General features: G+C 46.6%; 1 protein-coding gene across 6 annotated transcripts in view; it reads right to left on the minus strand.

The window, feature by feature from the left end:
- The window catches only part of tcf7l2 (transcription factor 7 like 2), a 165,976-nt gene that overhangs the window by 103,840 nt on the left and 34,222 nt on the right, over window positions 1–27,914 (minus strand). For all 6 annotated transcript variants that reach the window (XM_080746923.1, XM_080746925.1, XM_080746922.1 and 3 more), the window contains exon 4: window positions 3,733–3,834. In XM_080746923.1, the coding sequence (XP_080603049.1) occupies window positions 3,733–3,834 (102 nt within the window). The remainder of the gene's footprint in view (window positions 1–3,732; window positions 3,835–27,914) is intronic.

The following is a 27,914-nucleotide window of genomic DNA, read 5'->3' on the forward strand; positions in this document are numbered from 1 at the left end:
TTGGGGGGCCCCTGGAACGAAATATTTTGAGATGGGGGTCCGTGGCCAAATACATATCATCTTCGGGGTCCTTGACATGAAAACTTTTGAGCACCACTGACATAGAAACATAAGTTTCTTGCACACAGTTTTCACGATTTTTAAAAAATAGCAGATCTACAAGCTCGCAGCGCGGCTGTGAGCTTGTATATCTGCTATTTTTCAATAGTTAACATTCATGGGGGGCCCCGCAGTGAATCCTTGTACCCAGGGCCCAGAATTTGGTGTGACGCCCCTGTGTATGGATAAGAGGCTCACGTATGCAGGAGCACGACGCGGGTCACCTCGGGAGGAACAGAGAAGGCTCGGCCTGATTCGAGTGGCGCCGAGAGGGCTTGCCGCGCCCGTCGTATAATCTGTCTCCTCGACCCGCTCGGCTAACCAGCATGATGCAAACCAGGGAAACATTCCATCAAACCTCCCTCAGTCAAAGGTGGAGGGTACTATTATGGCAGAGCTGGGGTGGAGGGTGGGTGGGGGAGAAACAGCGGCGGCAACACAAGCCACATTTCACGTTCAATTTGATCGCCGGCGTTAACAGTGCCTCTGATCTCGCTATAGCCTCGCTCCCGGATCAAACGGAGGATCGCGGGTCGCGCCGATCAATCCAAATACATAAATAAACAAACAAAACCGTTATCATAAGACGTGTTACAAAAGCCCACAGAGACAATAATGCGCTGGGAAAGGCGAGGACGTACGGTGCTGCTTGAACTGCAACCGCTGAGCTTCCGCTGAGCGCCCACGTTACGAAACCACCCTTTAAAAAAAGCAGCTAGTTAAGACAGGACGCAAAGTGCAAGAGTATTTACAGCCAACGTTGAGTCATAGCAGGATGAAAACCGTCAAACTATTTACCTGCAGCCTGCGCTGCCTGCCTACGACCATCTCAATAATACCAGAGATGGGGCTTTTTTTTCTTTTCTCTTCTCCTTCTCCTCCTTCCTTCCCTCCCCTTCTCCTCCTCCTCAGCGCTAGTCTTAAAATAACCGAGTAAGAAGGGGCCCCCTGAACTCAGAGGTATAAAAATAACGTTGGCATGGCAGACGGACCAGAGCTGGGCTGCGTTTCTGTTCCGAACGTACACTACTGTCACCAGCAGCTCTTTGTCTTGAAACACCAAACTTCTGACAGGGTTTCTATTTCAAATAAACAGCTTTGTCAACTCCTCCTGCTATTTCGGGCCGTGCTTAAATGTGAATGGGCAAAAGTCCACGCAGAGCAAAGAAATTACAGTTTGCAGGGTATAGGATTCAAGCGTTCAAATGACTACCGTCTGCAAGTCTTCTATCCAGTGGTACGTGTGTACAATAAGGTCACGTACATGCAGCTACTATCTCCAGCATTGGACGGCTACCAGAGGACACAACACATCAACTCTATCAGGGACGTGCTGGGCCCCTGATTCAGCCCGGGAAAAAGAGTTGGGGAGGCCCTCATTGCGCACGATAGAGAGAGAGATCTCTCTCTATAGCGCTGCTGCTACTCAAAGATTTGCCATTTCAGATCATGACAAGTGACAAGCCAGTGGGCCAATTACATGAGTTAGGCCTATATTCCGTAGTTGTCGGGTGGAAACCTTGTATGTCCAAAACCGTTTGTTTTGTATTTATAATTTAAAAAATGATTTAAACTAGTGAAAACAGCCGATCTACAAGCACACAACGCCTCACGGTGCGAGGCGTTGTGTGCTTGTAGATCTGCTGTTTTCACTACTTTTGTGCGGCGGCCTTGTATGATGAAGCAGGGCTTTGCTTTGCGAAAAAAAATTACAAATTTGAAACTTGGAGATACGAGGTTTCTGCCCGACAGTGACGATTTACTTTGTTGGCCGCCCAGCCCCCAAAATGGACCCAGGCCGGGAATGAACCGGCCGTTCGGGAGTTGTCCCCCTTTTCCCAATGGCCAGCACGTCCCTGCATCACATCAACTCTATACTGGGAACTCTCCACTCAAAGCAGCAACTCTGAACAACAACAAAAAAGAACTAAACAACCTTAGCCAATAATGGCCCAGGGCCTTGGCTTGGCGGTCACCTTACTAACTCCACCACCTCCTCCCCACTCTCTCTCTCATTGATTTTCCAGCCTGGGCTAACCTAACCCTGTGACCAACATGCTGCACACACCTCTCCACAAGCGCAACCTTTCCGGCTGACCTCTTGGAAAACTTTATGCCTGTGGCACACAACGATCAAGTTCACGTTCAAGCTGTACATGCTAGCTCTCTCTGCTAGCCTCTCTAGATATTGACATGCCTGGGGTAGACGCTGTGCTACGTATATAAGTGTATATATATATATATATATATATATATATATATATATATATATATATATATCCCATTCAGAACGGGTACGCATTATTGTGTATCATTATTTTATGCTTTAACTATTGAACAACTATTGAACAATAGCAAATAGATCTGCTATTTTAGAAAAATCGTGACAATTAGAATTTTGACCCGATTCTATAAGTGTCTTTTGTATCCTATGTTTTTTTTAAAAACCTATGTTTCTATGTCAGCAATCTGGCCAGCCATCGTCAAAGAAAAGGTCTTTTTCACTTAACTGGAGCTCAGTTAGTCTGTTCTTGAGCCGACTACTATGTCAGTGGTTCTCAAACCTTTTCACGTGAAGGACCCCCAAATTGATATTTATTTGGCCACGGACCCCCCCATCTCAAAATAGCTAGTTCCAGGGACCCCCCAGAAGCAAAATTTGAGTTACAAATGTTCGCTTTGAAAATACATACAGTATATTCAAAGATTTGCACACATTTTTACGACTTTTTCAAAAATAGCAGATCTACAAGCTTGCAGCGCGGCACTCGGTGCCGCGGTGTGAGCTTGTATATCTGCTATTTTTCGATAGCTAAAGCATTCAATAATTCTAGGCCTAAATGTGATATATATAGTATGTACTCTTTACGGCCCTATGGCTGTCCACTCTCTCTCTCTCTCTCTCTCTCTGCTATAGCAGAGAGCTACTGCTACTACTCTCTGCATGGGAGGGTAAACACTGTTGAATCAACTCCCACGCCGCTCTCAAAGACATGCATGTTAGCGGTCCAGCCTTGAGGTCGTGCTCTTAAGAACTTGTCAATACGGGGTTTGGTTTCTAAAATAATTATCCAGCTTGGAGCGGAGCGGGGCTGGGCCAGGGCCCCGGCGTTTTCTCTGGACTTAAGTTAATAGCGTCATGGTCCTGGATGAACCGAAAACAACAACCCTGGCCTTAACAGCACCTCTCCGATGCCCACTAACGCTCACTAACCACACCTGTTTAACTCGTCTGTGCTGAATTGCCAAAAAACAATCAATATAAAACTTCCAGTGCCAAAATGTGCTCGTCTACCATGGCCCTTAGGTAAAAGAAAACAACAGAAAAAAAGAAGAAGAAAAAAAACTGACTGCATGCGTTAGTCACTGTGATTTCGGGGGTAAAAGACAAACAAAACAAAAAAAGAGTCTACATACTTTTCAAGTTAGTCAAAGGCATCCATTCACCAGGCTTCACAGGGGAATGAGGTTAGGAGGACTATAGCCTTGAGAAAGGGTTTGTTTGTTTGTTTGATAGGAAGGCAGAAATGAAGCTTGGAGTCTTTCTGCCGAGAATGAAGGAAGAGGAGAGAGCGGGGAGGAAAGGGGAAGAGTTAAGGACCGAGGAGAGCGGAGTTTTTTTTTTTTACTTACAACGATGTGGGCCGGTGACGGGGACCTGGCGTCTTTAAGTGCTTGTCTACTTTGGAGACCTCCGCCTTGAACATCTAGCAGGGGCCATTTCATCTGTAGGTACTGGATGGTGGACAGACAGACAGACACAATGGAAAGGGAGGAAAGAAAGAAAGAAACAAAACATGTTAAACAATGCAGAAAGCAAAAAACGAGAAGACAAAACAGTGTGTGTGTTGTGTTTGTGACGTTCTAGTGGCGTTCTGCAAAATGGAAGGGTTGGAGAACTCAAAAACATGGAACGGACAGAGATCCTAAAAGGATGGCACATGGAGTATGATTGGCTTTGGCGGCGTGCACCTGGGTGCACAGCGTCCTGCGTTGTTACTTTGCAATGTAAGCATTTAGCAGACGCTCTTGACCAGAGCGACTTACAAGCAGCAAGTTAACACATACCGTACATCACATGCAGAGAGACAGTGTAGTGTAGTTATCACTTCTCCCATAGACAGGCGAGAAGTGAGTACCCCCCTTACCTCAGCCCCACCCCCTTGTTTCCCCTTTCCTGTACATATAGTGTTTTTATATCTGCAATATTATTGAATGTTTTCTTTGCTTGCCATGTGTTATGTCCATGAATTAAATACCAACGACTTCCAATGTAATAAAGACTGTAAGAGGGCTTATTTGGGATGTTCCTTTTAGGCAGGGTGTTTAACTGTACTTGTACTGTACTACATTTCTATTGTATTGACTATACATTTTTGTCTAATAAAATAATCAATCAATCAAAAAAGTGCCTCAGTAAACTAGGATCACGAGTAACCCAAGAACCTAGAAAAACAATCACTATCAAAATAATAATCGGTACATTGAAACGATATAACAGTTAAACAATGAACCAAGGCATCTGTCTAAAATAACCTGCAACAGTATATGCATTTGAACATCGTGGTCAACAACAAAAAAACAAGCCTACGTTAACACAAAACATATAGAGCACCGTGCGAGCGCCGTACTAGCAACGTGAGCGGGGAACATGAAGATGCTAGTGCTTGCTTTAGGTAACTTGATGTCTGGTTCAAGAGTCAGGACACTTTCAAATGGCAGGTGACTCTTTTGGGAGTGTGGTGGCGGTGTGGGGTGGAGGGCGGGGAGGGGATGCACGCTACACAACACTGTAGGGTAGAGCAGGGGTCCTCAACCTTTTCAGGCCGCGACCCCCAAAATAATCATATTTAAACTGGGGACCCCACACCCAGCACAGGCACTTGGAATTGTAGGAGTTGGCATTACTTAGCATTATTATTGGCATTATTTAGTTTGACTTATTTAGTTTGACTTGATCTATTCCATTGTGAAAATAGCAGATCTACATGCTCACAACGCCTCGCGTTGCGAGGCGTTGTGAGCATGTAGATCTGCTATTTTCACAATTTCTGCTTCTAATATTTGACAATTTGACCAATGTTTGGATTATTTTGGGGGGTCGCAGCCTGAAAAGGCTGAGAACCACTGTGTAAATGTACATAATTCAATTCACTTGCAGTAATATATATTCTTATGATGAACGATATGTCATCACTATGAATCTACAGTATTTTTCATGTCAAATTATGACATTTAGAAAAGCTGCATTTACTTTAAACTAAAACATCTGCTCAGGGGGTCTATACGAGGACATTCTGGGGGTCGTGACATGATTGGCAATGCTTGAAAGCCTCAGTCACTACTGTACACTGCTTACTGTACACTGCTGCACACTGCCTACGTGCTTCAAGATGACCTAATGCCATTAAATGAGACCGTTGGAGGGTAAGTGACTTTTATTGGTGGCAGCCTGAGAGAGCTCATAAAAAAGAAACAAAAAAAAACGTTGAACTGTGGAATCTCAACACTGCTGTGACTCAACCTACTGACTGCTCCCATAAATGATTGACTTGGCCTTTATCGCACAGCGATCGCACACGCACACGCACACACACACACACACGCACACGCACACGCACACGCGCACACACACACACACACAGCGGTCATGAGAAACATCTGTGTGTGTTTTAAGTTGGGTGGAGCGCTGATGACATGTACTATGTGGATCGCTCTACCAAAAGAGCGATTGAGGCACATTCCTTTGCACAGGAGTCAGGAGTCTTCATACATACATTCATCTACCGTATATGTACCAGGGGTCTTCAGCGTTTTCAGGCCAAGGACCCCTTAGTTGAGAGAGAGATGAAGCAGGGACCCCCACAACCTGTTCATAGATTCCATATAGTTTCATTGTTTTGTTTGACAGCACAATCATCAGTGTATTTTGGATTCATGTCAATTTGTGTTTTCAGATATTTAACCACTTGAGCCGTCATTACCTAATAAACTTGACCTTTCACTCTGTACTAAGTCTGCTCTTTTTCCCCCTCTACACCAAACCTCTTTGCCGAAAATAGCCGATCTACAAGCTCACAACGCCTCGCAGCGTGAGGTGTTGAGCTTGTAGATCTGCTATTTTTGGCTATCAGAATATGGACACTAGGGTTCAAGTTCTTAATATAAAAAGGATTGGAAGATTTGGAGGACCCCCTGTAGAAACTCTGAGGACCCCCCTAAGGGAAGACCCCTGCATTACATACATACACAGAGGGTCAAGTCTGGAGTGTAAACGGAACTCTGGGGGGTCAAAATGGACCCTGTAAAAAAGGGCGTAGAGATCGTGAGTGACAAAAAAAAAGGTAGCCGAGGCTTGAGACCATCGAATCTAAATGTGGCGCGAATCCCTCTTCCTGTACAGACAGACATCCTGGAACCATGAGGTTATATGGCATTGTGTAAAAGCACTGGTCCATAAATACAGCTGGTCCATGGGAAAATAAATGTGAATTGTACCAACGTTTTTTAAATAATATTTCCTATTCCTACGTCCATCAAAATGTAAGAAAACTTTTGAACTAATAGGTGAGTTGTTGTGGAATGAGCTTGAAAGGAAATAATGCTTTCTTAAAGGGCTTGATTATATTTCAATGCATCTGTCTACTATATGCTCTCAACACCCTGAAGCTTGACCCGCCGTGAGCTTGTAGATCGGCTATTTAAGATCAGCAACGTGAAAGAAGAAATTAATGTCTTATGCCTTCTTACTGTATATAATAAATGGGGTGAGGTAGACCTTGATGATTGCTCCAAATATTGTTGTTGTCGGGTGAAAACCTTGTATGTCCAAAACCGTTCGTTTTGTATTTATCATTTTAAAAATGATTTAAGCTAGTGAAAATAGCCGATCTACAAGCACACAACGCCTCGCGATGCGAGGCGTTGTTTGCTTGTACATCTGCTATTTTCACTAGTTTTGTGCGACAGTCTTCTATGATGAAGCAGGGCCTTACTTTACGAAATAAATTACAAATTTGAAACTTGGACAGTGACTTGGACAGTGACGATATGCTAGTGGCCAAGAGATAAAAAATAAAAACTAAACAAAAAAAAAAGGTTGACAATCAATGTCTTCATCTATACCAGTTGTTGTTGCTGCCTTTTGGCTACAGGGCTGACTGCTCAGACGTAAGGCTCAGCCCAGCAGCGAGCCTTCGGTGGCAGAGTTCCGCTTATCAATGTCACGGCCACCTAGTCTGCAGCCACGGAGAGGTCACAGCCGCTCTGCGAGCTCTGGGAGGCTCGTGGCATTAGCTAGGTTACAGAGAGGTCAAGGGCCTGGAATTGTCCTCATTGCAGGGGAAAGGAAATAGAACACACACACACACACACACAGACACACACACACACACAGTCGAAGACAAACACACACACACACACACACACACACACACGCAGGGTTAGGAGGAGGAGGAGAGACCTTTGGAAAAGTGCTCACTGCACTTCCCTATTAATCACATAGCTTCTCGACCGTCTTGTCAAATAAGTTCATCTATATTTGCAAGCAGAGTCAAGCTTGTGGCCGCCTTGGCAGACCTATTTTGAGACGGTGGTGGACAGGAAGTGGGTGAAAAAAGAAGCGAAAGGAAGTTTAAATGCTGCTCATTGAGAGACTGGAGGGGAGGAGTGGGAGGAACTAACAGACGAGAAGAAATGCTTGACACACAGGAGGGCGGTGGTGGTGGAAGAAATACTCTGATTCTTTACCACAAAAACATTTTGTTACAGGTACCATTAGTGCCTATTGAGATTGGCAGATTTCAACCAGTTTTTTTTCATCTCACTCATGTCACTTTGTCTGCTGACCTCACTCAGCAAGGGAGATAAAAAAGAAAATAAACAAAAATTTAAATAAAACAATTCACAGGAGGCAAGCAGTGATCACCCCATGATGTGCACTGCAATTTAGTTTCAAATGCACTACATTGCAGGCGCTTTTTTGAAAGTGATAAAATAAGATGACACGTGTGACATGTGTGATCTTGGCAGGTTGCCCCAGGAAATGTGCCAATCTCAACAGGCACGAACGGTACAAGTATTCAAAAAGTACAAAAGTATTGGCATCAAAACATACTTAAAGAACAAAAAATACTCATCATGTAGAATGTCCCATTTCCCCACAAGTGTTTGCACAATTTGTCAAAATCTGTCAAAAATAGCCAATCTCCAAGCTCACAAACGTGTTGTACAGTATCGGGTTGTGAGATTGTAGATCGGCTATTTCCGAATAGCCCGAAAATAGGGTAGAGAAATGGTAATCTAAATGTGCAAAGTAACCAAGTAGCTGATGTTTTCAAATACAAACTACAATATTTGCCTGTGAGATGTAGTGGAATAACAGAGGTACAAAGTAATCAAGAGAAGTACCCTGAAACTGTGCTGGAGTGTGGGTTAGGGTTAGTCTTGGGACCACCACAGGAGGAGCTGGCACTCAGTGGCCCAAAGGCCGAGGCATGAAAAATGGATGCGGTGTAAACTCCACATGAAAAAGGCTCCTCCTTTATTATGCTGCTCTATAGCACAGCGGACCCCCTGCGAGAAGAGGTTCTGACCAGTCAACCTGGCCTTGGGAAGCTGGCCTCGCTGATGCAACTGGGATAGAAAACAACTAACTGCAGGGAAGAGATTCAAGCACCACACCAAAAAACCAAACCCAGATGGGTCCAAAAAATGATGCACCCATCCTATTGTGCTTCTAGTAAGTTGGGGCACTAAACTCTTTTCAGATGGGGGTCAGCGCAGCGGCCTAATGCATGAAAATGTTGGGGTTATTGATAAAAACGGTGAAGAAAAACTGGGCTAATAGTAGCTGCCTTTCTGCAAACAACTTGACTCCTGGTACTCTCTGTGAAAACCGCAATTAAACAATGTCATCTACCAATGAGTGTTGTTAGCTTGTATATCGGTTCAAATAAATATCACGATTACTTAGTTGTATATCGAATATTTTTCATGACAATTCATTAATACATACACAAAAAAGTATTAAAAAATATTCACGCTTCTCGATTATTTGATCCATCTAAATGAGCAAGATTAAGTGTGTGATTGGTTCGCGAGGTTCGATATATCTGCGGTTACTTGCCCAGCCCCAGTTTGGCGCGCAGCCGTGCACATGCATGCGTGCGTGACGCGTCTGTGTGTGCGTGCGCGCACGCGTGTGTGCGTGCGTGGTTAACAGCCCTTCCTGAGACGGGTCTAAATCAGTGGTAATTAGCGGAGGGTTCACCACGGGGTGCCCACAGGCGGCGCAGGCTGGAGGGAGAGTTATTGACTCGCTCCACCAGCCCTTCTCCACACTAGCACCACTCATTTACGACTGCCACAAGGCCTTTACTGCCAAACAGACACACACACACACCGAAAACAGAAAGAAACCTGGCTTTGTTTACGCTTGTTTGCACGTCCTGAAAGTAATGGGGGCAGGGGGGGGAAGAAGAGGTCGTAAAAGCGCCAGTGTTGTTTTTTTTATGGACCCCCCACATAGGGTATTAATTGCTATGACGGTGAGTATTTGCGGGGAGGGGGCGGGTGGAGGGTTTACAGAGTGACGGGTTCTGCTGCTGTCATCTATGAGGTAACTCTACACACCATCCGTCCATGCCAGAGGACGGGCCACCGCTGGGTTATAGGGGGGTGGTGGTGGGGTTCAGAATTCAGATCCCCCCCCCCACCCTAGCCTAGACTAGTCATGGGAAAATTCCTGCCCCAAATCGAAGGCTTCTTCTTTTGCACAGCGCGACGGTTGTACCCGAGTTGGACGCGCTGTATGCACGCGAAATGTGAAATGTGTGCACCGAGAAATATTCAGACGAAAGTCTGAAGTGGCGAGCCAGCGGGGAGCCTGGAGTATGAGGAGGAAATGACGGGACGCTCATTCCATACAGGGTTTTCTTACCCCCTCCTCCTGAGCTCTGTTAGAGCAGTGGTTCTCAACCTTTTCAGGCCAGGACCCCCAACATAATCATATTTTAACTGGGGACCCCCACCACCCTGACAAGCACTAAGAGTTGTAAGAATTTAGGCATTACAATTCGTTTAACACAGCTCTATTGTGAAAATAGCCGATCTACATGCTTACAACGCCACGTAGCGCGAGGCGTTGTGAGCATGTAGATCTGCTATTTTCACAATTTCTGCCTCCAATATTTGACAATAATATGGCAAAAGAAAAGTCCTTAAAATGTCTCTTTAGAAATGTGCATAAACCCTCCATACATTCAAACATTATATTTGTTTGTTTACTGTTGAAAACAGTGTTGCACATTAAGCTAATCATCTGGGGACCCCCCAAAATAATTTGGGGACCCCCCCCTGGGGGTCCCGACCCACAGGTTGAGAACCACTGCGCTAGAGGTGAAGGTGAAAGTTGACACCCCGAAGTGTGGCACACACTGTGTGTGTGTGTGTGTGTGTATGTGTGCGCGCGCGTGTGTGTGTGCGTGTGTGTGGAGAGAGAAGGTGGGTGAGAGAGAGTGACAGAGAGAGAGAGAGATGGGAGTGAGAGAGAGAAAGAGGAGCGGAGGGGAGGAGAGAGATAGAGATATTGTGTGCGTGCGTGTGTGTGTGTGTGTGTGCGTGCGTGCGTGCGTGCGTGCGTGCGTAGGAACGCATGCCCCAACAGGCGTCTCTCCACTTTAGCGCTGCTCTCGCAAATGTTCTCACAGGCTAATCTCTCCTGCAGGTTTTACAAGCATGCCAAGGAAAACGGAGCCCTGGCGAGCCCCCCCGCCCCTCCCCTCCCCTCCTCTCCTCTCCTCTCCTCCCCTCCCCTCAGCCTGTTTCCCCCCCTTCCCCTCCCCTCCCCTCCTCAGCCTGTTCCCCCCCCCCCCCCTCCTCCCCCCTCCCCTCCCCTGCTGACGGACGCGCCGCCTGGGCTTGAGTAGACCCTGACCCTTGACCCATCCTCTCTGCTTGCTCCGGCTGCTGCTCCTATGCCCCCCCCCCCTCTCACACACACACACACACACACACACAGAGCCCCAAAACTCTCCGTCCCGTTACGACCGGGGCAGGGGGTGGGGGGGGGGGGGGGGGGGGGGGGGGGGCTGGTAACTCAAGAGCTATTCCAATGTGACAAATTGCTCCGGAGTTCCAGGATAACTCTCTCTCTCTCTCTCTCTCTCCCCCTTCCTGACCCCCCCCCCCCCCTACCCACGCTCGCTCCCCTCCGCCATTCCATCGTCCCCCACCCCCCCCACAAACCGTCCTCCAGTTCACACACACGTGCGCTTACACACACACACACACACCTTCCTCTACAGCAGTGCTATTCAACCTGTGGCCCGTGGGCCGTATGCGGCCCCTGCAGCATGTCTATGCGGCCCGTCATGGTCATAATACAAATATATTTTATCTACTTTCAGTGTGGACAAATTATTTCTGATGTAATTTTTTTATTTTCTCTCCAAAACCACTAGGGAACTGATTTGTTGCTATGTTTCTATTACAAAAGAAGAAACTTCCATCATTTCACCATTCCATGCCAATCTTTTTGTTCATTGAGGATTGTCCTTATACATAGAGATGTGGCTAGTTTCCTTAAAGGAGTAGTTCACCCCCAAAATGACTTTTTTTCTATTGATTAGTCACGCCATGGAGACTAGAGTTCAATAATATTTTTAGTTTTTTGTCCCATTCCTAAGACAAAATGTGATAACAATAAATTTACCCCCATTCGTTCCGGATGGGGACCCGTTTCGAAACCGGACCCCATCCGAATCAATGGGGGTAATTTACTCGAATCAAATTTTTGTCTTAGGAATGTGTCCTTAATTTTGTCTTACTCTCAATGGCATGAGTAATCAATAGAAAAAAAGTCATTTTGGGGCCGGGGTGAACTACTCCTTTAACTTCCTTATACTGTACATGGAGATGTGGCTAGTTTCCTAACTTCCTTATACATAGAGATGTGGCTAGTTTCCTTAACTTCCTTATACATAGAGATGTGGCTAGTTTCCTTAACTTCCTTGATACATAGAGATGTGGCTAGTTTCCTTAACTTCCTTATACATAGAGACTAGTTTCCATAACTTTTAGACTACTCGTGTAGTGTGTCACAAAATCATTGTCTAAAGGTCCAAAATAGGGCCGTCATTTCTAGCTTGCGGCTCTTGGACTTTTGGTATTTTGCTGAGTGGCTCCTGAGCCATCTTAGGTCGAGTAGCCCTGCTCTAAAGAGCCACCAAGAGGACGTGCCCCAGCTCTGGGGTTGTGCGTTTTACAGACGTACCCCGCCGGTCCCTCTCCCCTACAACCTTCCCCCTTTTAGCCCCTCAACCGACCCTTCCCTTCCCCTACCAACAACCCCCCCCCCCCCTTTACTCCGTTGTCCCCCTCTTCCCCGGGCCCCCCAGCCCAGCGCCCCCTCTGTGGCAGCCCTCACAATGGGAGCTGAATGACTCAATTGTCTCTGATGAACTAAAAGACAAGGGAGTCCTCAAAAAACCACACAGAGGGATGATCTCTCTCTCTCTCTCTCTCTCTCATGGTGTGTCTGTCTCTCTCTCTCTCTCTCTCTCTCTCATGGTGTGTCTGTCTCTCTCTCTCTCTCTCTCTCTCTCTCTCTCTCTCTCTCTCTCTCTAGAGCTTTCCCATAGTGCCAAGCAACAAGGGGATGGGGGTGGAATAAAACGTGGAGGCTTGGTCTTCCGACAGATAAAGGCCCACCCCATATTCCACGGTCAAAAGAAGTTGCTCAACAGGGTCTGAGTGACTGGGCTGCCAAAACCTGGTTTGGCACAGGTCAGTTAACTCTGGGTTGGGGATAGGACTGGGCAATATAATCGAAGATTTTTAAGATTTTAAGTTTAAAACAAATAACTGACAAGAATTTAAACCTTTTATTCTTGCTCATCGGATATCAGTGAATCAACATGAAAATGTAATTGATTAGCCCTATACTTATATAGCAAAATTGTGAAAATTACAGATCTACAAGCTCTCTAAATCGTGTGTAATCGTGTAGAAACTAAGTGTCATATCACCCAGCCCTGGTTGGGAAGTCCAGATAGCAGCTAACTGTTGTTACTTATTCAACTGGCAGGTGTGCAGAAGCAATTCAGACTCTAAAACGCCTCTTCCTTTTCCTGCTGGCCGATACTCACTCCAGTTACCCAGCGCACAGAAACAAAGCGCCATTCCGCGTCTTATCAAAAATTTACCAAACATCAATACTCGCTACCTGCCTACCGACCCCCCAAAAAAGGAAGAACATAAAAAATCCATACAGGAACTTCCTCATAAATTGTTAAGTGTGGATTATGGGAGACACACAGAGCCAGTGTAATGATGAGGGGCCTGGTCGGCCCAGGCAGCAGCCGTCTGATGTGTTCATCACACATCGCTGCACCGTGATGGTGATGGGCTGCTTTCAATCTCTAGTATTAACCTGCTCTCGTTGGCCAGACTGTTGCCTCCCACAGATGTCTAATGCTTCTGGTCATACAGTCTGGAGCGCAAGGAGCTAAATCGTCTGAGGTTTTGGACAAGGTTGACGCCCAGGGGCGTCAATTGGGTATGGCAGGGGTATGCAGCTGCCATACCCTGGGGCCAGGGGGGAAAATAAAAGTTACTTTTAAATATAAATCCATGAATGTCTCTTTGTCTATCTGCGCTGGTTATTATGTTGTTAAATTACTGTCAAATAATTACAAATGCAAAATGTAACAAAATGGTCACTTTAATTATTCTCCACACTTCTCCCCATCTTGACAAAATGGTATATTCCCAGGTTCCGCAGGTCAGCTGCACAGGTGCAATGCATTATTGTTAATTGTGGCACATTTACTAACATGCCAAGTTTAGATGCACTTGAATAACCGTTCCAGGCTGCCATATCCAGACCAAGAAACTGTAGAAACCTGTGTAAAAAATTGCCAAAATTAGTTTTGTTCAGACGTTGTGAAATAGCCGATCTACATGCTCACAACGCCTCGCGCTGCGAGGCGTTGTGAGCATGTAGATCTGCTATTTTCACAATATAACCGTGTTATACAAAATGTAATGCCTCTTATCCATGACGACTCCCATCTTTGCCATACCCTAGCTTTTGCTGAACTGACGCCACTGTTGACGCCCCCTCGCGGCTTAGGAGGTTTTTGCTACGCTCCCTTCATGGCAGGGAACATTGAGTGTAGCAACATTTTCCAAAGAAGTGTTTATTTTTGTATTTACACGTCGCCCATTCCCACAGTGCTTTCTGCGGAGACGCGCGTTTAACATAGAATGACAGACAGTCACAGGCAGTAGCCTACTCTGCAGGAGAAAAGGGGGGAAAATACCAAAGTAGTGTTTATTCTTTTTATTTTCTTGTTGCCCGCTACCACTGTGCTTTCAGCGGAGACGCGCTTGACACAAGAGAGGTCTCCCGCTCTCCCTCTCCCTTCTGCATCGCGAGCCTAGGGGGGGGCGCCAACCTTGTCCAAAACCTCAGACGATTTAGCTCCTCGCGTCTGGAGCACGGAAGCTCGGTTGGTGAGTAAAGGGAAAAAGCAGATGCCCCCCCCCCCCCCCCCCCCCCTCCACTTCCGTTTCGTCTTTACAGTCGCGCAAACCTATCCCAATATAAATCAAAATCATCTAAGCATAATATAGCTTGCTGCTTAGCAGATGGAAATTAATAAAATAAATGTAAAGATATTTTTAAATATATTTCTGTGAACGGAAATGACGAACGAATGCCCCAGCTTCCTTACTAGGATTTCAAGGAGGAATACTGTAGTTCCAGACACTCTATATAGCACGCGGAGGTTGTGGAATAGTTGTCTAGTGGCTAGTGTGGCTACGCAAGACTAGTATTAACCTAAACCTGGAATAGTTGTCAAGTGGCTAGTGTGGCTACGCAAGACTAGTATTAACCTAAACCTCAAAATAAGCACTCCAGGGTTAACCCTGGCGTGCCTATTCTGAGCATGTCATTATAGGTGAGGGGGTGGGGGTAACAGCAAGACAATTAAAGAATTGCTTTGGGACCGTCGTACGACGAAGAATACAGGGCTTAAAGGTCTTATGACATAAAATGTCATTATTTTTTATTTAGCTGACCTCAATTACACACAAAAAATAAACGTGACCTTTCAGTGGTTTTTTTAATTACTATGCTCAGGAAAGTAAGTTCAGGGGTGCCTGGTGGCCTAGTGGACCAGGCGCATACCATATAGGCATTGCCATTTCGGCATCAATGCCTGTCGGCGTCGCCGGTTCGATTCCCGATCCGGCCGACCTTTGCCGCGTGTCACTCCATGTCTCTCCCCCATTTCCTGTCAGTCTACTGTTCTATCCAATAAAGGCAAAAAGCCCAAAAACAAATCTTTAAAAAAAAGAAAAAAAAGAAAGAAAGAAAAGTAAGTTCATTTGACTCTGGACGTACGCATCATCATCCAGGGGAGGGTGTGGTTGTAGGGGAGGGTGAACTCAACAACCAAAGTGGTGAATGGTAAATGGTGAATGGTGCATTGGACCGATGCAAACACAATGTAAAGTGACAGCAAAGGTGATACACCCGACCCTACAACCACCACACCCTCCCCTGGATGATGATGATGCGTACGTCCAGAGAATCAATCGAACTCACCTTTCTGAGCCCAATTATTCAAAGAAAACTACAGATTACAGAAATAACACTGGATGTTGAAAGGTCAGGTTTTTTTTGTGTGTAGTTGAGCTCAGGAAACATGGGAAAAAAAGCATAAGAATAAAAAAATAAAAAAGATTATGTCATAACATAAGACCTTTAAGAGCAGAGGGCCTCTGCTCTGACCCATTGGACGAACTGGGCTCCATAATGTGCTTAACGTTGTGTGCACTTCCCCGCATGGCCCCTCGAGGGGGGGGCACAAGGAGGGTCCACTGCCAAGCGAATGCTGGGCATTCCAGCCACGTCAACAATGAGGCAGGAGGAGGGGGGGTCAGCATATGGATGGAGGGTCTAGCTCTAGAGAGCCCTGCAGATCCAGGGCCCATCTGTGGCCATGGAGGTCACCACATAGCGTCGGTGTCGGTGTGGAAACCATGTATGTCCATGTATGTTTTGTATTTGTCATTTTAGAAATGATTTTAAAATAGTGGAAAAAAGCCGATCTACAAGCACTGTACATCGGCTTCGGGCTGTTTTCACTAGTTTTGTGCGCTCGTCTTGCATGATGAAGCAGGGCTTTACTCAATGTCAAACTTGGGAGACATGAGGTTTCTAACCGACATACTAGACATGGATAATATGGGGTGTGCACACACACGCGCACATTGCACTCACAAACACACATTCATTCACACCGGACCCCAGTGGTACATGCATACTTACACGCCCAGAAGGCACACACACACACACACACACACACCTGAACAACATATGCTCACCCACATTCTGCCCCTCTGCCCATAGTGCCCAGTGGCTCCCCGGGCACCGCGTCCTGGGACAGGACTGACAGCTTGCAAAGTAGACCAATCGCACAGCTACCATAAAAAGGCTGTATTTGAGGTGAGTCGATGGGAGCTCATTCAAAGTGGCGCACGTTCAGCTCTTGTGGCGGTGCTTAAAGGACGACTTTTACAACAAGGGTTCATATTTTAGACAGTCATTAGAGAAAAGAAAAGCATGCTACTGTATATGTCTTTTTAGACACAATAAGCCCATTCCAAAAATGCACCGCAATCTTTCGTGTACAGATGTGACTTATGGCGGCTGGTGTAAATGGTAACAAAAAAATTGACGGTTATTCTGTCTAAAAATACATATTTAGCCACTTGTACGCATGCCCCCACCCACTGAAATCAAAATCATCTTTTCTTTTCTCTAATTACAATCTAAAATATGAACCCTTGTTGTAAAAAACCAAAGTTGTCCTTTAAGCCCTACTTTGTTGTATGACGAGGAGCGAAAATAGCCGATCTACAAGCTCACAGCGCGTTGTGTAACACTGAAAACTGGTGGCTAAAGGCTACCTACCTAAGTGTAGGGATCAGTGTTTGCTCATGGTCTTTCACACACTGTTCATTTACTACCCCGTGATGGCGTGAAAAAACGGACCCATGCGGGTCCACTCTCTCCAAGGTAAATTATCCACTTAAGCCTGACTTAAGCTCACAACGCATCTTATTGCGACGCGTCGTGAGCTTTTAGATGTGTTATCTTTGCCATTTAAAAAACAATAATTCGTCAAGGCAACGTTTGGCCTATGAATACATTCCCAAAACACAGTCAGGGACCCCAGGTTGAAAGTGCTTTAAACGATTAAACTCCAGTCCGTTTAACCAAAACGATTGTTATGTCTTCTTTTATACCAGAGCTGGTCGAGTTGCAGATGGCCGATTTATTGTGACGTGCCGGGTGAGCTCTAAACATGTGCTTACACAAACGCATCCACTGTTGGGGGCAGGGATGACAATTTTCTGTAATTGTGGAAAAGGAGAAACTTTAATTCAATCCAGACCCCCGTTTGAAAAATCCCCCCGGCCAAACAAGGGCTGACACACACACACACACACACACACACCCCCACACACACACACACACACACGCAAGCAACTACATGACCGAGGGGAAGACATATGATGTGTCACGTTTTGGCGAGAAAGTGAAAACGTAGCAAAATATCATATATAGTAGCTTCAACGGTGAGTCGAACACGCACAAAACTGGGCGAAAGTTAGTGGACACAAGAGGGCCCTTCATGACTGGTTCTTCTAATACACATTTTATGAGTAAATATGAAAACAAACAAAAAACACACACACACGCACACATGCACACACACACAGAGAGACGCACCCCACCAGCTCTGATAGCCAGAGGCGTTTTAGCAACCAGGAAAATAAAAGTGCAATGTGGGAAGCCCTGGGGTTTGTGTGCCCCGGGGCGGGGAACGGGGGTCCGCTGGGCCTGTATTTACTCCAAAGCCAGAACCGCTGGGGGGTTCCCCTGGCCCTGACAGCGCAGGGGCTGCCGACCCGCTCCAAAACCTCCCATCCTATCATCCCATCCCCTCCTCACCTCTCCTACCCCTGAACAGGGGCGTCACACCAAATTCTGGGCCCCGGGTACAAGGATTCACTGCGGGCCCCCCGCCCGTGAATGTTAACTATTGAAAAATAGCAGATATACAAGCTCACAGCGCGGCACCCAGTGCCGCGCTGCGAGCTTGTAGATCTGCTATTTTTTAAAAATCGTGAAAATCATGTGTGCAAGAAACCTATGTCAAGGACCCCCAAGATGATATGTATTTGGCCACGGACCCCGATCTCAAAATATTTAGTTCCAGGGACCCCCAGAAGCAAAGATTTTCACACATTTTCACAACTTTTCAAAATAGCAGATCTACCAGCTCGCAGCGCGGCACTCGGTGCCGCGCTGTGAGCTTGTATATCTGCTATTTTTCAATAGATAAAGTTACTAGGGCCCCTCCACCTTGGGCCCAATAACTCAGTCCCACTTTCCTACCCCTTGTGACGCCCCTGCCTTGAACCACACTCACTCTCTCTCCCTCTCTCTCTCTCTCCCCACCTCTCTCTCTCTCCCCCCTCTCTCTCTCCACTGACAACCTCCACCTCCGGCCCAAACTCCCCTGCTCTTGCTCTCTCGCTCTCTCTCTCTCTCTCTCAGACAAACTAAACCTGACACATAATACAGGTTTTCTTTTTGCTGACAGGGAGGCAGTAAATGGTAAATGGACAGCGTTTGTATCACATATACAGTATATATCCTGGTCTTTCCGACCACTCAAATGCATTTTTACGAAGCACGTCGTATTCACCCAGTCACACACACATCACAATGGCAGAACACCGTCACACATTAGCTGCGTCTCAAGACCACATAGGAAATCAAATCCTATTTCCTATTTCCTAGCTTGGTATGTTAGTCCCTCCCATTGAGGAAATAGAGAACAGTAGACGCCCCCATGTCTGATGACAACATCACAGGTGACAGGTCAACTTTCTTGTATGGGCGTTCTATCGTCAGTGGGCGGGGACTAACAAACAAGGAAATAGGAAAGAAGTGTAGGAAAATAGGATCTAATATAAGGACTTGAGACACAGCTATTGAGTGTAAGTATATGCGGGACACAGTCATGGTGCAACAAGGCACCACCCTGCTCAACAGGAGAGGTTCAGTCAGTGAGTCTTGCTCAAGGACACTACAGCACGCAGCCACGGCATCCGGCCGGGCCGCTCTACCTCCTGAGCCAATGCCACTCATGTTAACCCATTTAGTGCTCCTGACATGAAAGGGTTAAAATCCAAGCTGCCGGCTGCCTGCTCCGTCCGTGGCCAGTCTCTTATTTTGAAGGCGGAAGTACAGTAGATCGCGCTCACAATTCCCTACTTGACGATGTTTGAGATTTACCCAGAAGTGTTGTCGTCCAAAGCGTAAACAGTAATGACGGATCGATGCCTTTCAGCTGGTACTATTTTAGCGAGAATCCAATGCCATCCTTGGCATCAAAAGTGTTTTTTGTAGAAAATGGACATCAAAGATGAGAAAGACCGTTGGCTTCCATGTTAAGGGATCACTATTGTGTGCACGTGGATGCGCGATGATGATGAATCGGCGAGTCCACCCGTGCCAGCACTTTCCAACGGACGTTACGTAGCCCTTGCCAGCTTTACTGTATATACAGTAAATATTGCGCGTATACTCGGGATCTGCACTATAAATACTCAAGTATATTTCGCGAGTATACTCGGGATCGGCTACAAATGAGTTAAGTCCAGCACACATGACCTCTCCCCTCCCCCCAAACCAAGCACCCTGCTACCAGTGTTTCAAACCGCCAGCATATGTCGGTGTAAAATGATACTGTTTTTGCACTCTTCATTAGGTTTACCAACACTTTATTATTTACTGTATTACCCAGTAGTACTAGTAGCACCGTACTTGCGCTACACCTTACACCAGGGGTCTTCAATGTTTTCAGGCCAAGGACCCCTTCGTTGAGAGAGAGAGATGAAGCAGGGACCTCCACAACCTTTTCATAGATTCATAGATAGTTTCATTGCTTTTGGATTGCTTTTTGGATTCATGTCAATGGGTGTTTTCAGATGTTTAACCACTTGAACCGTCAATACTTAAAAAACTTGACCTTTTCACTATGTACTTAGTCTGCTCTTTTCCCCTCTACACCAAAGCTCTTTGCCGAAAATAGCCGATCTACAAGCTCGCAGCGCGAGGCGTTGTGAGCTTGTAGATGTGCTATTTTTGGCTAAAGTTCTCAGAATATGGACACTAGGGTTCAAGTGGTTAATATAAAAAAGGGAGGAAAAAAAACATTCTATCACTCAAATATTTGGAGGACCCCCTGTAGTAACTCTAAGGACCCCCAAGGGGGGTCCTGGAGACCCCCTGTTGAAGACCCCTGCCTTACACCATACTCGACTGAAACGTTGTATTATATAGTTGGACGTTACTTGTAGCACAGTCTGGCAGGGTCTGTGGCAACAACATCTCACTGCACAATACATGTATGAGCATGTGACAAAATCTCTGAATGGCAATATTGAGGCATTGTGCTCTTCAACCAAAAAAGAAAAAAAAAGGAGGGGGTCTAGACTAGGACTAAGGGGGTAAACACTCACTTTTATAATAAAGTTTTTTATGACTTTCTTTAGATACATAATACTGTAATGTCCATGAACTCTCCAGCCGGCCAGCCAGCCTTATCGGCCTGTTCTGGAAGTTGACTGCGCTCTCTTAAACACAGGTTCATGAGATAAGTGTGGTCTTGCACTGACACTGTTTACTTAGCAGGTGTGGACAAATGTGCTGTTCAAACAACCGGGGCCGATTGTTGGACGACGGAAACTTTCAGAGGATTGCGCAAACGACCGACTGACCGACCGACTGGCACCGAACGCCATAAATATACTAGGACCCCGAGAAACTGGAGAAAATAAAACGTACGGCAAGCAACAAACGCATTGTGTTCCAAACGGTCCGGCAGTCAGGGAGCTGATTAAAGGGGGCCCTACTAGTGTCGACTCATTTGAGAAGCCAAAACTCTAATTCGTGGACAACACAGGCGGACCACAATAACAGCGGCACCGAAACCTCAGGGCGTGCATTCTCTGAGGGACGTGGTGTGTGTGTGGTGACAATAGAACCCCGGGGGCCTTACGAAACACACCGCGCTACTTCTCAGTGTGGGCCTCCCAAAGTAAACAGCGTTCCGTTTCTGAGTCACGTCCCCCCCCCCCCCACCGCCTCCTCCTCCCTTCCCCCCTCTCCCTGTGTGTCATTAAGAGTATCTGTGTGCCGCGCTATAAATAGTGGCAGAGGGGAGGCTGAGGGCCAACAGTATCCTAGCTAGGCTTCCTTTCCGTCAGGCCTTCGCTAATGAACAGGAGGCGCCCAGGCGTCTTTAGCAGCCAGGCAGGCCAACCAACGGGCGGGCTGGGGCTCCGCTTTCAGGTGCTGCCGTCGACTGCCTGGGTTTTCAGATCGTCCTCCCAATCCTCTGTGACTCTTCAAGTCCCACAACACAAAAGCCATATGCACAGAGTCTGGAACACCTTGACTAGGCCGGTTAGAAGTGCACTTATCAGGGTCTTCAATGTTTTCAGGCCAAGGACTCCTTAGTTGAGAGAGAGATGAAGCAGGGACCCCCACAAGCTTTTCATAGATTCCATATAGTTTTAACGCTTGACAGCACAATCATCGGTATATTTTGGATTCATGTCAATTTGTGTTTTAGATATTTAACCACTTGAACCTTCAATACTTAATAAACTTGAACTTTCACTCTGTACTTAGTCTGCTTCTGCTCTTTTCCCCCTCTACACCAACCTCTTGCCAATATTTTTTGGCTAATGTTCTCAGAATATGGATGCTAGGGTTCAAGTGGTTAACTCATTCTGTGCCAATGACTGCTTATGACGTTTTTTTTTCAATAGCCCTGTGTGCAATGACGGCTTATGACGGTTTTTGTGTTTTTTACATAGAAAAAAAAAAAAAAAAAAAAAAAACATTTTTTTTTTTTCTCAAGATGTCAAAATGACCTGAGATCAGAGAGATGCTTTTCTCTGTTTGTGTGTTCGCTCCCTCGTTTAGCTGATTGAGAAAATGTGTGTTCATGTGTGTCCATTCTAGTGGATGGACACTTTTTTTCATTCAAACAGCTCTATCTCTGGAACCATTTGTCCGATTGCCAAAATTCTTTTTGCCACTGAATCACAACAACTGTGTCTGTTTCTGTGGTGAAAAATTATTAAAAAAAAATCTTTTTTTTTCATTGCATAGTAAAGAAAAACATACAAAATCTCGGCACAGCTACCTTGGAGCCATTTTGGCATCTGGCACAGAATGAGTTAATATAAAAAAGGAGAGAAAAAGGTTTCTATCACACAACGATTTGGAGGACCCCCTGAAGTAACTCTGAGGACCCCCCCTAGGGGTCCCGGACCTCCATCCACCCTTGGTGTATATATAGTATGTGCAACCTGCCGGCCCACTTCTTTTGAATCCAAATGTTTGCTTGAATCAACTGTGATTACGTGATCCTCGTCGTTAGCAGTCACAGTCCAGAGACCATGGACGAGCTCCCGTAGCTCAGTGGGAGAGGGCTGGAGCGCCGCTAGGCTCGGGGTCAACATTCTGGGCCTTCCTGGCTGGAAGCTGCCTGGTACACAGTGACCTACTTACAGACCGCCGCTACGCGATGCTGGGCTGCAGGCCTAGGTGTGTCTGAGCCCCTTACGCAAGACCCAGGCCTCAGGTGGTAGAGGAAGGGCTTGGGCAATGCACACGTACACACACACACATACGTACACACACTGCGGTGACACACAATGCTTACTTTTGTTAGCGGGGGTAAGGGGGGAGTGTCGAGAAGAGTTTAAAAAAGGTGAACGGGCGGCTCAGGGACCTCTGCACAGGAAAAGGGATAAAAAAAAGAAGAAGAAAAATAGCCCACGTTCTGCAGGAGAGCACTGCTGCATTTGGTGCTGGTTGCGCTCGGAGCGGAGCTGAGCGGTGCCCTTGATGTCAGGGTAGTCTGGTTTTGTTTCGGCGCCCAGGTTCACTATGAATTAGTTAAACGCCGGACTGGATACGAGGAGGCTACAGAACATGGCTCGGGGGAGAGTGTGTGTAGTGTACACTCTGAGAGAGCTTCTGAAAAGGCTTCAGAAGAACACCATCACACACCTCCACCTACACGTTGTGTGTGTGTGTAGGTAGGGTAGGTAGGCATTATGAGCAACGCAACGCATCCGCGCACACAGGCGGGCAATTAATCTTCAGAAAAACAGTGCAAAACCAAACACACACACACACACACACACACACACACACACACACACACACACACACACACACACACACACACACACACACACACACACACACACACACACACACACACACACACACACACACACACACACACACACACACACACACACACACACACACACACACACATTGAAGCAGGACTGCTTCCATATTCATGAGCTCTGTCCACTAAGGATGTGACGATATGAACATGTCATATCACGATTATTGTGACAAAATAAATCACAATTTACGATATTATCGCGATAACCAAAATCCATTATCCTGGGGCAGAACATTTGCCAAAAAATTGCCGATCTACAAGCTTGTAGATTGTCTATTTTTTGGCAAAGACATTTGATAGAGAGTGAAAAAAAGACTGTATCAAGTACGTATATTATAATAAGTACCTTTTACCAATTATAGAGGGTTTAAGTGGTACCGGATATGCAGCTCGGCAAATAAAAGGTGAATTGATCCCAGTGCATGACGGAGGACGATATCACCATAAACTAAATCTCCACGATACGATGATCGTAAGTGTTTTTTTATCAAGATAAACGATAATATCGCGTATCGTCCCATCCCTAGTTGGGATCAGACTCAACTCTCCAGTACGCTTTCAGCCTGTGTCTCTGCGTCGGCAAAAAATCACCGCCGTCACCTGCTATAGGATCTCATTTAGGGTTGAATCCGTTTGAACTTTTAGTGTTGTCACGAGGACAGTTATTTACCGTGACGCGTGGCATGGAGAGAGCCAGAGAAAAGGCTTCCCCGCTGATTTTAACACACACACACACACACACACACACACACACACACACACACACACACACACACACACACACACACACACACACACACACACACACACACACACACACACACACACACACACACACACACACACACACACACACACACACACACACACTGGGGTGCAGCGGGTTTGCCGCGGAGCTTAATGAATAAATAAGTAATAAGGGGGCTTGGATATTGAGGCTCATTAAAATGGGAGATGCTTCCATGACAATAAGGACCCTGGGAGGGCTGGGGGGGCCAGTGTGGGTGACTCCCCCCCCTCCCCCCCCCTCTCCTGTGTGCCCTCTCTGACCTGACCAAGGTGCCCCCGTCCCTCACCCACCCCGAGTCCACCCTGCCAGCGACACCTCGCTCACGCCCTCTCATGCACCCTCCTTCCAAGGTGCACGTCATGCAGACTCAGGCTCAGAAAGAGTACACACGTGCACGCGCACATGCACGCCCAGGCGTGGAAACACACAAGACACGTGCACACCTCTCACGGCTAATTACCACTTAGCTCAATCACGTGGCGATCCGTCCGCACCCCCTCCGCCTGCCCGCCCGCCTCCCCCGCAAAACAAACGTCGGGCACATGAGCCAATTATTGATGAATCTTTAATATGGTGTTTTACAAAGTCCCCCATCTCATTTCCTGCTGTCGAGAGGGCGATTATTCTTCTCCGAGAGGGAAAAACAAACAGCGAGCCAACGGCAGCCGAGGGGATATTTAATCGCGGATCTTCCCTTAAACACACTTTCATCTGCGGTACTACAGCTGCCACGACTGGTCCGGCGCAATCAATTATATAAGCTAAATGTGCAGATTTGCATATTCGTGGCAGACGCAGAAGTGTTTGTTTTTGAACGTGGCCCTGCCAATGCCAAGAACCCACGCCACCAGTGTGGCAGAATGCTCCAACAACTCAAGAGCAGCGGAATGACTGCAACAGCAGGAGGGCCAAGCGCTGTTCGCGCGAGGTTAGCTAGCTATAAGTAGCTGACATAGCCAAGTAGCACTATAGCTACTGCCAAAATGGATGTCACAATTAGCATTCTTAGCTACATTGTTGGGAATAACTATGATGTGTCAAGGGAGAGTATCTTTTGCAGGTCTTTCAGTCCGAGTGTATCAAAAAAGCAACTGAGTTAAGCACCGTTGGTCCGACCAGTTTAACATTCACCAGGTTAGCATTGACCAGCGTCGGCAGGTTAGCATTTTACCAGGTTAGCATTCACCAGCGTTAGTTTTACTGAGGTTAGGGTTAATTTTAGGTGTATCTCCGTCCACCCGACTTTCGTCACCTCCGCGCAGCCAATCACAAGCTTCCGCTGCCTTAACCCAGTTGCTTTTTTGATACACTCAGACTGAAAGTCCCAATGTATCAAGTCCTTGTACAGCTAGTGCTTAGGGATTTGCCTAAACTATACATATTAAAAATCTAATAAAATAATCAGATTAAAAGCAGAATATTATTTCACCATTAACTTTCTAACATCCACCATCAACTCTAATCAGCTGTAGCTGTAGTCCTAATTAGACTAAAGTGGCAAACGTTTTGCCAGTGAGGAGCTGGGAACGAAGCAAGCCCAGACGATGTCTTTAACATTTGTTGCTTCTCCTGCTTGCTGCCTTCCTTCCTTCCGTCTCTCCAGCCGGCAGCCTCCTCCTCCTGTAAGAACCGACCGGTGGACAGAAATCCCACGCCGCGATAACACGTCAATAATGAGCCGAGGCCATCTATTGATCAGCCTAATTTTGCATCTATTAGCTGGGGAGCGGCGGTGCACCGGGGGCGGAGTGGGAAGCCGGGGCGCTAACACGCACCGCCAGGCTTGGATGGAGATCATTACAACTGATGTTTCACACACGCTGTGATTGACATGGAGATACGGTAAGAGACAGACTCGCTCTTGCACCGCCTCCCAGCAACACTGGGCTAATGATACGTGTGCTGGTGTGTGTGCATGAGCCTGTTGTGTGTGTGTGTGTGTGTGTGTGTGTGTGTGTGTGTGTGTGTGTGTGTGTGTGTGTGTGTGTGTGTGTGTGTGTGTGTGTGTGTGTGTGTGTGTGTGCGCGTGTGCATGTATTGCCATACTGGTGAGGACCAAATGTCCCACACAACAGTAAGACTATATTTTAGATTTAGTTTTAAAGCATTTAGGCCTGGGATTATTTTATACTTTAGCTATTGAAAAAATAGCTGATATACAAGCTCAAAAATGTTCACACGATTAAAAAAAAATAGCAGATCTACAAGCTTGCAGCGCAGCACTCGGTGCCGCACTGTGAGCTTGTATATCTGCTATTTTTTAATAGTTAATGCTTAACAATGTGTACCCGGTCTAAATGGGTTAAAGACTCAGGTGTTGGGGTTAGGTTTAGGATTGGACATTTAGAAGTTAGGTTTAGGTTTAGGGATTAGATATGGACTTATGCCCAATTTACACTTAGTCAAGTGTCGTGCAACGGAAAACACAAGCCCACAACGCGTCGCAGGCTTGAGCTATATTTTGGCTTTAGGCCTATGATTATAATGGCAAGAAAGAACAATTGGCATTCATAAAATAACCATCTTAAAATATTGAATGTCCTCACAAGCATATAAAAGTGTGTGTGTGTGTGTGTGTGTGTGTGTGTGTGTGTGTGTGTGTGTGTGTGTGTGTGTGTGTGTGTGTGTGTTGTGTCTATGCAGAATGAAGAGTGAGCGTTGGGGGGGAAAAGAGAGAGAGCGAGAAGAAAAGCAGGCCACACGCCTTTTACTAATTGGCGCAGTCAGACAGGGAAGCTCATAAAAGACGAGAGAATGCTCAGAGCGCAGGTTTTGGTTGGAGCTCCTCACAACCAAGTTCAGGACATTTAAATATTAGTTAAGTCTCTTCCCCACCTGGCGTCGGCCCACGTTGCATGCATCTCATTATCTCATACATTTGGATGAAGCCTTTTCAAATACTAAAAGATAATTTGTCCGACTGCGGCTCAAATGTTCCGTCGTGAGAATTCGGTTGCCGTTATTTTTTGTTTCGTTGTTGGCACGGAACAGGTTAGCCTGATAGCCAGATAGACGAAGAAGAGCCTCGCACGTCCCTTGTCAATGAAAAAGAAGAAGGAAAAAAAAACACACACACATATTTTTCTCCTCCCCTTAACGCATCTTGACAGCTCTCTCTCTCTCTCTCAGATCTGGGCGAGGCATAAGAGAAGAGGGGGTGGGGGTGGTTGGAGGATGGCTCCATGTGAACACGGCGTGTAGCAAAACAATATGGAGTGATCCCCTGTTCCACCAGCGCTGCTGCTTCAACGGGGCCTGCTGCCGTGGCATTGATGCAACTGGCTGCAATACGGGGTCCGCCGCGAGGTCTCCGCGCACGCACGCACGTATGGCACGCACGCAAGCACGCACGCACGCACGCACGCACGCACGCACGCACGCAGAGAGGCAGGAGCAAAATGGGAGCGATGGCTTTGGCGGTGCTTGGATCACCATGGCCTCGACGTGTCCGTGGTGGGGAGAAAACGCATCCGCATTATCCAGTCGGAAGGTGTTATTTCGTGCCATAGATCAGGGGTCTTTCAACAGGGGGTCCGGGACCCCTAGGGGGTCCTCAAGAGTTACTACAGGGGGTCCTCCAAATCTTTGTGTGATAGAAACTTTTCTTCTCTTTTTTATATTAACCACTTGAATATGAATACGGAATATGGACGCCA

This window comes from Nannobrachium achirus, assembly GCF_963921795.1.
Source record: "Nannobrachium achirus genome assembly, chromosome: 18".
NCBI lineage: Eukaryota > Metazoa > Chordata > Actinopteri > Myctophiformes > Myctophidae > Nannobrachium > Nannobrachium achirus.